This window comes from Olea europaea, unplaced genomic scaffold, assembly GCF_002742605.1.
Source record: "Olea europaea var. sylvestris unplaced genomic scaffold, O_europaea_v1 scaffold437, whole genome shotgun sequence".
NCBI classification, from domain to species: Eukaryota; Viridiplantae; Streptophyta; class Magnoliopsida; order Lamiales; family Oleaceae; genus Olea; species Olea europaea.
Genome location: NW_019262676.1, coordinates 205,758 through 218,765, shown reverse-complemented (window position 1 = coordinate 218,765; position 13,008 = coordinate 205,758). Strand labels below are relative to the sequence as shown.

At 34.3% G+C, this 13,008-nt stretch overlaps 1 protein-coding gene across 7 annotated transcripts; it reads right to left on the bottom strand.

The window, feature by feature from the left end:
- Positions 1-4,843: 4,843 nt before the first annotated feature.
- LOC111387906 (calcineurin B-like protein 2) lies at positions 4,844-12,636 on the bottom strand. Of its 7 annotated transcripts, none has more exons than XM_023012516.1 (11): positions 12,236-12,636; positions 12,017-12,156; positions 10,188-10,342; positions 7,939-8,021; positions 7,710-7,769; positions 7,317-7,425; positions 7,049-7,101; positions 6,697-6,777; positions 6,301-6,357; positions 5,943-6,055; positions 4,844-5,204 (listed from the first exon to the last, which is right to left on the bottom strand). In XM_023012516.1, exons 3-11 carry the CDS (start codon positions 10,309-10,311, stop codon positions 5,147-5,149), a joined length of 738 nt encoding a protein of 245 aa, XP_022868284.1. In that variant the 5' UTR covers positions 10,312-10,342; positions 12,017-12,156; positions 12,236-12,636; the 3' UTR covers positions 4,844-5,146. The 7 variants fall into 7 exon arrangements, with proteins under 7 accessions (XP_022868284.1, XP_022868283.1, XP_022868285.1 ...); XM_023012515.1 differs by having other exon boundaries at positions 12,017-12,141; XM_023012517.1 differs by having other exon boundaries at positions 12,040-12,141.
- Positions 12,637-13,008: the final 372 nt, after the last annotated feature.

The following is a 13,008-nucleotide window of genomic DNA, read 5'->3' as shown; positions in this document are numbered from 1 at the left end:
TGGAACGGATGAGCTTGCTGGTGGAAGACCTGATCGTGTATTCACCATGGCTTTTGGTAGCGCTTCCCACAGACGGCGTCAATGATGCTACCAAAAAATATCACCTGAAAAATCTTGAGCTTGATGGTCTAACTTCACTTTGATGAACACAATCGGTCTGTGAATATATGCAACAAAGGCAACGAGGTGTGTGCTCGCCGCCCCTTCGATGCTTAAGTTAGATAGGGAATTTAGTGCGTGAGGCTATAAACTGAAGATAATGAAAACGTACCATGATGTTGGGCCTTGGCCAAGTATTTATAGGTGTTGGTGGGGGAGCTGTAGAAGGATTCTATTACTGAAAGAGTCATTTTCCCCTTAGGACTAGGTGTTGGAGTTTGATTAGAAGTATACTGTTAGAGTTCTAATCAGGGAAGGAGTAGACTTACGTGGGGTCTATGTTTTGGAGATTAGGTCGGTAGGTAGGGTCTGATTAGAAATAACCCCGACCTTAAGGAAACCCCGACCTCAAACCGGTGTGACACGCTAAGATCAACTCGAGGGCCATAGGTCGAGGTCGAGCATCGTGGGCAAATTGAGGTCTAGTTCGGGGTTACCAATCCGGAATCATCACTAATCATAATTCCTTTGATTTAGAATAATCTATTCAGAATCTAAACTGAAGAAATAAGAGAATTTTTTACCAAAAAAATTTAAGTAATTTTTATAATTCATTTTGTGTTCAACCTCAGACTTTTTAAATAGGTAAATTACTTGCATTTATTACTGAAATCCCCCTTGATTAAGTGATTATCGTAGTGATACATGCACTGATTCTTGGGTATATATAATCTGGGAAGAATCTTAATTTACTAAATAAGAAAAATGTAAACATTCACCTTTCCTTTAGAACGCGCATACTATAAACTTCATTTGTGCTTGGTTTTTTAACATGGATAGGAACCGACAATATTAAAAAAGTTAAAATTTTATTTATTATAGTATTTGGTCGAGTTCAATCCCGTTTGTCCCCTAGATAATTTGTATAATTATTTGGGCCTCTCAAAATAAGTGAAACATCTAAATCAATAGCTTAAAAGCTTCCTATTTAATTTATTACAATAGTAATACATGTACATGGTTATGAACTGATAATCAGGGTCCAGGGATGACTTTTAATTGATTTTTTTTTTTTTTTTTTTTTTTTTTTTTAGCGGTTTGCGGATGACTCCTTAATGGATCTGAGTAGTCTACATTTTGTGGATTACCTGTCTGTTACGACAAATAGTTACATAGAATGGACCAATCATAAAATGCTAAAGTGTAGCCTCTTTTGGTGCCCGGAAACCAACGTAGATCAACCTGGTTTCCAACGACAGTACAGAAACTAAAAGTCGTGTGGATTTGTTATGTGCGATATACCGACGACTCTTTCTTCATTAGATCTTCAAGAGAGAATCGAAGCTAAAAACTGCGCCAAAGTTTTAGACACAAGAAATTAAGATTTTTATCTAAATACCATCGTCGACCAATTTTGTGGAAAAGAAGTAGAAATTTTTTTGTTGGCGATTGTATTATTGCATACCTAACATTCCTTTTGCTTTGATAGGATAGTCAATCTTACCACTTCTAAAAAAATACACAAGGCGTGGAACAAATAACAAGTCAGCCAAGCTGTGAACATTCCGTAAATAAGTCTTGTTTACCATGCACAAATGATTTTTTTTTTTTTTTGGGGGTATTTGTTACGGATTCGATCCTAAGTCAATTGTCTTAAGTTGTCTTCAAAGCCAAACTTAAATGATACAACCGAAACCTTATCAAGCATATAGATCTAAATTTTTGAGTTAAAAAATAGCCTTAAGTTCTATCGTTCTCTCAATCTCGTGTCCTCATATATTCCATGCTTTTTTATTTTCTAGAATGGTTTATAAGAATAATTTCACATAGCAAAAACGAACAAATATCAACTCATCACCTAACTATAGGCATTTTTCTTTTTTTTGGGGGGGTGGGGTGGGTTTCAAGATCGTATTTTCGATCTTTATATTGACACGTTTTTTAATGTGCACCCAACCACCCCATTCCCTTTGAAATAAAGAAGAAAATTTCATTGAGTTGTTACTTGTACAATTATTATGCTTTTATGTTGACAACTCAATCCATTGCCCCACACTTTTGTGGCCCTTAAAGGCTTAAACAACGTTGGACCATAAAGAAGATTTAATTTTTGGTACTAGCTCAAGCAACTTGTTTTACAGGATAAGTCCCATTTAGTTAAAAAAAATAAAATAAAATAAAATAAAAATTAAGCAAAATGAATAATTAATTTTATCCACTCATTTTATGAGTCACACAACTTTTATCAATTTCATCAATTTATCTCAAAATTGAGCTAAGATATTTAACGAGGGTAGGCTAGAAATAATGTTTTGATCTTTATAGATAGTAGGAACTAGGAAGGCCAAATTAATCCAGAATTTGGTAGGTTCACCTCATAATCGTGTTTATCACACAAGAATCAAGTCATTCACTAATTAACAAATTTAACACGTGTATTAAATTATTAATCTTCGATAAGTAACTTCCTTCTTTTCAAACCTTTTTTTTTTTTTTTATGTAATATGAGAAAAATGTGAGATTTTCTAATATAATTGAGTTGGTCCATTTTGGAAGGCTCGATTTGTGAAAAGCCATGTGACATATCGACCAACGCACCCTTGAGCATCGGCACGAGCCAAAAAAAATAATTACGTAAAATTTGTATATTAAAAATAATAATAAAAATCCACACACACAAAACAATTAGTTCGGCTCATTTTATTTCCATCTATCTTGATACGCACTTAATTTGTGCAAATGCTTCTTGACATTTTTCTTTGAAATTCTATTAGTTTCAATTTTATAGCACATTATGTTGAGAAATACACCGATTATGTGCATATTATATTCATAAAACGTAACTTACACGTTCACGAAATCGAAACAAGGAAAATAGAATTTGAGAAACTAACCAATGATTATTGAATCTGACAATTTCCGTTCTTGAATTAAAACATGTGATTCTTCATATCGAACCTTGCATAATCCATATAAATAAAATTAATTATTTTCTAAAATCAAGTAGAAATGAAATAAAAAAAAATTAGATGTAAGTGATGCGATTGACCGAGGCGAGTATAATTCCTTCATTAAAATGAATTTGCCCCGCATCGGTGCTAACGATTTTCCAACAATCATCTCCCAAAATATAACGACAACGTCAAGCCATGGGAGCACTCCAAATGATTTCAACCAGCGAACTCGAACGAAATTTCCTCTCTACCAAGGAAATACATGAAAATGCTATGAAATTAGAAATGAGAGAATTGCAAGAAGAGAATGAAGCTCAATGCAATTGGTGTACCCAAAACTGTCCCTAGGGTCCTATTTATAGATATAAAAAGGGTGCAAATGAAGTAGTGTGGGGCAAAATATGCATCCTTTCGAAAAGTTACAACACTTGGCCAAAACATGCATCCTTTCGAAAAGTTGCAACACTTCATTTCTTTCAACTTTGATCCGCAATTTCTCATTCATTCGGAATTGGTTTCGAAATTTCAAATATACCATGACGATCTACTCGACAAGTAGAATAAGTTGATCTATTTACTTTTGTTATTTGACCATCGGATCAAGTTCGAATATTTGCTCGAACTTGACACGTTGTCACACCTTTTCATTTTCTACTTTTACACACATTTTTATTTTCCAATTTTTGGTTAATTATTTGAACCAATTCTTACACATTAATCTCCAACGATTTGTTTCCATCTATGTCGCAAGTAAAAGTTCAAATTTTTGTTGATAATACATATTTTCAATACAATTAAAAAAAATAAAAATAAAGTAACAAAATCGAAATTTAAATATAAATTTTTTTTAACCCACCTACTCACACTCCTCTCTGACTTGCTGGCCAGTTGAGAAACGGTTATTGATTTGCGTGGTCCTATTAACAGGGTACAAATATAGAAAATTGCAGTGGAGGTCGAAACCTAATTAAATTTTGCAAATGGTTTTCAGTTTTTATTTTTTATTTTATTTATTTTTATTTTCTTGAGATTCACATAATTTCAAGTTTAAATCACACTTAATTTCTTTCCTGAATTTCAGATGAATTTTTTGGTTCCGTAGAAGCATCAATGATGAAACTAAACTAACTCATTGATGTTAAAATGTCAATAATCGAAAAATATGTTGGAAAATTAGTAGAGTGACGACCTTATAAACCAAAAATTACTTGGCATCAAGGGAGTCAAGCAGGTCCATTACATTGTCTAACATAACATTGTGATAAGGGTAAGTCACTTTTCACAACTCCAATTATTCTTACATAAATTTTATTAAAATCCTAACTATATTTATGACATCCCATTTAATCCATGTACACATTCTCCTTCTCTTGTTTCAAAAGTGACAATTTTTCATGGTGGCGGAGTGAATTGCCAGATGGACTGTAATATTCGGGTAAGATGTGTTCGAGTGATTCAATATCACAGGATTGAATGCACATTTTCATTCTCAATGATTATATTTTCGTTTTTCATGTTCCTTTTCTATGATTGTTTTCATACAATTCAACAATTTGGGACCTACCAAATTAAATCTCTCAAAATGTTATTGTGACTTTCTACAACTCCTTATCTTGAAAGTAATCTCGTGTACGTTAATTTTACAAGAATCTTAATCCGATAGGAAAGAGAGTTTCTAATATCTTGAACTCGACTATACCAAAGTTTCTCTTATTTGTATTCGCTGCTATTCCACGAGAAAGTTTCGAATCAACATTAAAAGTGTACCAAAGAGGCACCACGCTGCATTCTTGCCAGCTAAATAATGTTTTATATACCTCATTCATTTTCTCCAATTTAAAGCCAAACCAAAGAGAGTATATACAGAGCATTGGTTCAAACTAAAAGCCTAATACATAATAACTACAATGTTTAGTCTTAGAAAAAGGAAATATAAAGTCATCATTTCACCACTTATCAAATGAACAAAAGAATTCCCAATCACCATAATAGGCAGATGTTTTTCTTTGTAGACCTCGAACACAGAACAAAATATTGTCTAGATGTGAAAAACCATTACTTCCTGGGTCTGAGAGACTAGAGACCTCTTGAATTTAGGTATCATCGACTTGAGAGTGAAATACAAAGCTCGGGAATGTGGTGGTAATGTCTCTGTCCATTAAAGAAAAATCAGATTTTGTGGCCTAGAAATAGAGTTCAATGCTTCAAAGTTGCAAATTAACTGGGAAAGAAGAATTCTAGTTTTACTAGCAAGAATTACCCCTGTATAAGCTCTTTAAACCTAAATATGCTTTTAGAGATGTGAGGCAAATCCTTATAACACTACTGATGCTTGGTAGAGAAAATAAAAGCCGTCACTAGCACCAGATTTAATTTCCATGAAAAATGAGATGACAAAAAGCATAGAAGTACTGTCGGAAAATAAAAGTCAGGATATAATGAGTCTGTCAATGAATGCACCCAATCCCACTTCCACAGAAACTAACCCCCTGACAACATTAAAAGTCTTGTTTGCATTTGTGTGTGCGTATGTTTTGTGTTGGAGGAGCATGTAATATTGGATCCATTAAAGACAACTCGAAAAGGCCCCGTGCCCGTGTCCCTTGTGAACTTGGATGCATGCGACTCCATAATGGCACATAATAATCGAAAACTCAATTTCAATAGATCTAGTGAAACTCATCGATTTCAGATTGGGCCTGCTAAGTGATCAATTGTAAGGAGAGGCCAACTTAAAGTGTATCTTTGGTAAGAAATACTGGACTTCTTGACAGTTTAATGAACAAGATTCTAACTTATTTTTCTTTTTTAATATGTCCAATACTATCCAATTCTCCCTACCAAAAATGTCAAAAGGTCATAAAATCACATCGAGATATGCAAACTTACTTGAGGTATTGAAGAGTCATATTCTTCAAGAGAGATGAATGTCGCATTACAAGATTCCGCCACTCTTCTTTGTCAATTTTCCCATCATGTTTGGTGTCAGCTTCCTCAAAAGTCTGAAACAAAGAAGAGATATATCATCTCATGATTAGCACCTGTGTTCATGGGCAAATTGTGGAAACTCATTCCAAGGTATTCATGCCAGCACAATCAGGGTTTGATTGCATCTGGTATTATAGAAAGCTTCAAAAGGTCTGTACGAACTCAAGACTTGAATCCCTTATTATAAATTAGGTGCACTACCATGGCTTTATATGGACCCCCAAGAAGTCCTAATGCCAGAGTTTTATTAGTTACCTACCAAATCAGTAAGAATGGCTTTGACATGGAAAGCACATGATTTGACCCCGCAAGAACCCTATTCCAGAAGTTCCAAAGTCAGTTTTCTTAAATAATGACTTGCGGTAGAAATGCAAGAAATTGGGTATAATATTCATCTTCCAGTTAGATCTCTTTCATTCTTTGCCACTCAGAAATCCATACAGTCACTTTGAAGTGAAGCATTCTTGAGTGCTCCATCCTCAAAGAATGTGTCAGTTATATTGCTTGGAAGAAGAGAATATCAATGTAAATACAAGTTTCCAATTCATGAAGTAAAATGCCCACTTACTGAAAAATAAAGCGAAAAAGAAATAAACCTCAACTAAGCATGGAAATGAAATAGATTTGAACAAAATCAACCAGCCTAGAGGTTCACCTTGTCGATAATACTTTCTATTACATCGTCAGAAAGATTCATGCCAGATTCTGCAAGTGTGGCCACTACCATTTGCTTTACCTACGAGGAAACAATGAAATATCAAAATCTGAAACGTATTGAGTTCTGAACTGGGACACTTACTGCTGCCATAGAGCTTAGCTATCATCCAGCAGCATCCCCAACCCAAACTTAAAAGAACCAGAAATTGTAAAACGGAATACCCAATTACCATAAAAGGCAAATTTTAAACTCCTTTTTCCTTGTAAAAGTAAAATCACCCTCATATTTGTACAAAAACTACAATGAATACAATATTTAAAGATGGACTCTGTCAAATCTTCAAAATTACCTCCTGTCTTTCAATGAATCCTTGCTGCTTGAGATCATATAATTGGAATGAAACTGCAAGGGAAAAAGTCAGGCATCACCAGCTTGAATCAATACCAGCGTCAGAATGTAATCCCGGGTTTAATGAAAATAAATAAATAAACCAAATTGCATAAATAGACAATTAAAATCACCAGCATGCTATGTTGCTTTACAAGCGAAAGTCTAAGAAAATAGAAATAAAGAGTAAAAATGGTAGAGAAATAACAGCATAAAAGGATGAAACTTACAATCAATTTTATCTTCAATGGGAGCATTGGGGTGAAAGACTGAAAGAGCGCGCGCAAACTCGTCAAAGTCTAATATCCCATTGTGTTTTTTGTCAAACAAATCAAATACCTGGAGTGTAAACAGATTTTGAGGTAAATAGCAATCAAAAAGGCTCCTGCAACACCATTATCAGAAACTCAACAAGGCAACACACCCATTGAAGTAGCACTAGGGAGCAAATGCATGACCTCCCCAGACTTCCAAAAAGTTCAACGTCTCAATTAGGTACACACACCCACTCAAACAAGTATGCAGCTTAGGATGTGTTAGGGAGAAAATAAATTCATAACACAATGGCTTTGACGATGGACATTGGATGTATCAACTAATTTGCGCAACAAGTGAAAACTAACCCGATCAGCAAACAAACTCTCCTTTTTGTTTGTTTTAAATAAAGCAAGTTGGAACTCTTCCTGAAAATGAAGAAAGCAGAAAATACCAAACGAAGATTCAGTAACTGAACCAGAGACAAAATAATAATCACAAGGAAAATGTAATTTATGATACTGATACGAGGATGCAAAGAAATAAAGTAACTAATTAACTAAATTTAACTAAAGCCTAATAGATAACATTTGTTACCTTGTTGATGAGCCCATCATCAATCACAGCACTGCTGATCTTCTTAAATAATTCATACAATGCTTCTATTTCACTGACACTGACTGCATTTGAGTTTCAAAACAGAAGTCCTAATTAGAAGAAAATCACAGTTCTTAATTAAAGAAACACACAATCAGAAATTAGACACAATCTGCAGGATGATATTGCATTTAGTCTCCGTGACCAATTGCACTACATGTTATAAGAAAAAATATGCAGTGCCATGCTGACAGTTACTTTTGCTCTTCAGCTTAAATTTAATTCCTGACAAACCAAACAACAGCCTCAAAAATTACAAAAAAAAACACCATTGGGAAAATAATCCCAAGAGAAATTGCACTTTGACTGATTACAAATAATGGTACAACAACCACAAATAAAGCCTTATTCTCAATGAATTTGGGGTCGATTATATGAATCCTTTTTCGTTATTCCATTCGATCTATAGCTGTCTCTACATAAAGATGCAATGCAAGCAAAGTATTGATAACTGCATCACAGCTTGTTAATTCTAATTTAGCTCTTCCTCTTACCTGTTCTATTAGTACCGCACAGTTCTTGTGAATGGGAGCTTCTTTGGGTCTAAGCAAGACACAGCTCAACCACCTAACTCATCATTCCCTCAATTTTCCCTCAATTGGTGCCAGCTTCATTTTTGGCATACATTTTCATCTCTTACTCTATCTAGTTTCGTAAGATCACATAAATTATCTAGTTTCGTAAGATCACATAAATTATCTTAACATCATCATTCCTCTTGGTTCATTTTTATAGACATTTTGTCCTTAATAGCCAGACAGTCGATACCATTAATCATAGTTGGTACAAGAAGCATATCGTATAACTTGCACTTTTACTTTATAGAGGTATCTTTTTTGCCACATAAAGCACTTCTCATTTCATCCGACCAGCTCCTATGCATTAAATTCTCTCAAGCCTGTTTCCTTACTAATATTCATACTTCTATGCCTAAAAGGCTAAAATACAATCCATCATTGGGATTATAGACGATCATTCTTATTACGAAACTGACTCATGAAAATGGGATCGGGTTAGAGGCTCAGCCAATTCAGTTTCTATATCAAGAGTATGCCCAGCTGACATACAAAAAAGATATTAATAAATAAGAAGATTATTATTATTATTATTTTTCCCATTCTTACACTTTAATGGTACAAAATTCTCAATTTTTTTATTTTTTATTTTTAAATTTTTTTTACTACAACCTCCACAAAAACAACTTCTTAATGATGTTCCAGGGATGTCCTGTTAGCTTTGGTAAGTTTCCTAACAAGCTACTCAATAACAAATCATAACCCTTTTTGGAATTTTTTAAATTTTGTTTTCCAGCACTTTTCCAATTATGTCAAAGCTTTAAATAATTTATGTCCCCCATTCTGGTGGGAGGGGGATCACATTGCTACAAATGGTTGGTCCTGTCTTCATCAATGTTGGCACAATATGAATGGAAGGCAAGTAACAGCCACAAGAAAAGGGGCATATCTTCGTTTCACTTATATGCAGAAAATTAAACTCGTGCATTTTGTGCTAGCCTTTCATGTAATGAATCTTTCTATCAGCTCTACAAATATTTTCTACTAAACCTCCGAAAGAATGTCACCCAACAGTTATCGGCCCATTATTTCTAAATTTGTAAAACCAAATCCATTTCCACACACATAACTAATACTAATGTGGTCTGCTATTCCTGCTGGCAGATCCAACCACAAGATGATTATGGTTTCACTTCGCCACCACTATGTTTTCCATGTAAGTACGGTCAACAAAAATCTGCTGCCGAACATAATACCTGAAAACTTTATTCCCAGGACAGATTAGTTTCGGAAATATTAAATATTTGATGCGTAATTGAGGGACGCAAGTCCAACTAACTCGTTTAATATTTCCTTTATGGGCATTTGTTTTCCCCTATGGGCTCATTGTCTTGGTGAGCATATTTGTTTATTATTGCCAGATCTGCACAAGAATATTTTTAGGAGCAACTGCCAGGTTGGCTAGCTCATCAGTTCTGTTTCAATATCTCATAAATCCTCTCAGCAATTTTTTTAACAGGTATTTGATGGGGACCAAGAAGAAATTGATTGTGAGATCCCATTTAAATGATATCTATACAAAGAGCAGAATTGTAAAACAGAGGCAGGTAGCAACTATTGAGCACTCAACTACAGCTTAAAAATTGAAAATATTCAGATAAGATAATGACATACACACAGTCTCCCTTGCGAGAGCTTCAGGATTTTCCAGGCCCCCTGGTTGCTTATATATTTCAGAATCGCAGCAATTCACAACAGCAGAAAGCAGATGCTTCACTCCGTCTAAGCACTGCACCATGATCTTTTCTGGGAATCAATATGCTCCATTCCTGGACACCAGTGAAGTCAAAATTCTTGATATCCCACAAAGCAGAATAAATAAAATCAAAAGTCAGATAACCTTTTGTTTTGACATGCAAGCAATTTATGAATCCTTCCAAAAACCCAAGGAAGAAAATCAACACGAAAAGTGCAATAAAATGGTCTGAGATGGATTGACATATTATTATTGTCAAAACCACAGCTAACAAATAGTTTCAAAAAACTCTGATGGCTTACAGGTTCAGTTAAGGTTGGAATTTGTTTTGGCCATTCTAACTCGACAGAATTGATATTCCACATATGGGTGCATTAAGTGTTCTGAAGATCATAAGCAGTCCCTTCATCCATTTATTTTGTTATTTTGTACCTCAACCATTAGGAAAGACCTGTTCTGCATGACACTACAGTTAGGGCTTAAAGGTGCTTTTTCCTGAATTTACACAATGCAATAAGTGACATCTCCGGGTATGATGGTTCAGCATTTCATATAACAGTAAACGACAATACAGCAGTGCCAAATTAGAGCGAAGTGAACAGTGAGCATTAATGACATCAAAAGTATATTTTTTGACTTTGGCCATAATTCCCCATTTGGGGTTCCAGTCGACACTTAAAAGATAAATCAAACTCTAGATTGTGAAAGTGTTTCATCAAGAAAATTCCTGAGCTGAGTATGCATTAATGTTCAGATGTGTAGCTATCTTTGAAATTTATATGGCATGAGGCCATGAGAGAGTCAACTGTACATTTGAAAGCATTTACTATAGCCATTCAAATTCCTAAACAAGCAATTATTACTTTAATTTCACAATTATGTGATTCAAAGGCTTATTACAAACCCATTACAGATTCACCTCCAAGTCCATGTCTGTGATTATACGGCTATGATGCACCGACTGGGTTGGATAAGTCGACACGCGATTTTTCAAAAAAGTATTGACACTACACGTCTTCGACACATTCATTAAATTCTTTATTTATATATTATAAATTTAGTTTTATACTTGTTGTTAATTTTTTTTGTTAAAATCTTTTAAATATGAGTATCTATTTGTTATAACTTTTAGTTATATTTTTAGGAAAAAAGGGAAATGATTATATTAGAGTGTCCGAGGGGTCTCGGAAATGACACGTATCCGACATGGACGTGCTATCCTAGTGCAAAAAGAAAGCTAAATAGATCTCAATGCAACGGGACTGGGAAGGACAAGAAAACTCGAAAAAATTTAAATTACTTGGAGCAGAAACTTATAGCTGCTCATAGAGAAATAATTACAAGTTAAGACTTCCATTTTAAAAGGTCAACCTTTTTAAGAAAGTAGCTCAAATTCTTATAAGTTGGTCTATATTTCAGTATTTAACCGATATGGGATTTATCCTTTTAACATTAAATGGAACACATATCCATTTTAAAAAGGTCACATATCCAAAAAAGATTTGATCTTACTACAAATTTAGCTCTTACCGCTGGGATACACATGAGGAATGAGAACAACCCCAAGAAAGAACAGTTTAACCCAGTGAATTACAGTAAATTTTCCGTCTAAATTGGGAAACTGAGAATGGGCTAAGGGAAACTGAGAATGGGCTAACATTGAAATATTTCATGCAAAATCAATTGAAAAAAAGCACAATTTAAGAGGTGAAAAGCAGACAAACAACCAAAAAAATCAAATTTTTACACAAATAGCATTGTTTCGACAACATTTTCCACTTCGATCCAAGAGCTGAACCACCGGATCCATTCCAAAAAAAATTTCAAATTCCGCACTTCCACGGAACATCAAAATCCAACAAGAAGAAAACCCTGCCAATATGATCACTATATACAGTTATATGCATCTCTCTATACATTCAACCATATGCATACATATCCAACAGAAGTACAAAAAATGAAGTACCTTTTAGAAAAAAATGCGATGATGGGGAAACAGAACATTGTGGATTCTGATTCTGAATCACTTTTCCCTAAAAAGTTTGAAAATTAGATTGCTAACTTTGATCAATTGTGGGTTTTTCTGAATTTCAATTTTTTCTTTTTAAAAAACAAAAGGTAAACAGCAAATGACTGGGATTGATTACTGAATAGGAAAAAATATAAAATAAAATTAATGATTGATAGAAGAATGATTAAAAAGATAAAAAAAAGGGGGCAAATTCTGGTACGGAAACCTAGAGAGAGAATAGGGGCGGAGGTGTAACAGTAAACATTGAGCTTTATATATATACTGTGTGGGCAGTGATTGTGGCTGAGGCAGTGGTGATTTGTTGGCAAACGCTGGTGTTTTTTCTTGTGTGGTGACACAGCACGAGATTAATGTGGACTTGCCGTTTTGTATGTTCAAAATGTACTAGTCACAGACTCACAGGTGAACGTCTGCCGCACATTTATTCTGAAATGCTTTATAATATTATAAAAGTAATATTTAAAAATATGTAAATATAAAAATTAGTAAAATAAATTTGTTTTACGTGAAATGAACTTTTTATTCAACGAGAATTTATTTGTACACTATATTTTTTGTGTGATTATGAGAATCTGACTTAATTAAGACTAATTGTTCTGCCAACTTGGATGTGCCCTGGGGGGCACATTGAGCTTTATATATATACTGTGTGGGCAGTGATTGTGGCTGAGGCAGTGGTGATTTGTTGGCAAACGCTGGTGTTTTTT

Coding starts and splice junctions, on each gene's coding strand:
- LOC111387906 (XM_023012516.1), bottom strand. CDS start 10,311: ATGGTGCAGTGCTTAGACGGAGTGAAGCATCTGCTTTCTGCTGTTGTG. Junction 7,770..7,938: donor ATGATGGGCTCATCAACAAG/GTAACAAATGTT, acceptor CTTCATTTTCAG/GAAGAGTTCCAACTTGCTTT. Junction 6,358..6,696: donor TAGAAAGTATTATCGACAAG/GTGAACCTCTAG, acceptor CTTCTGGAATAG/GGTTCTTGCGGGGTCAAATC.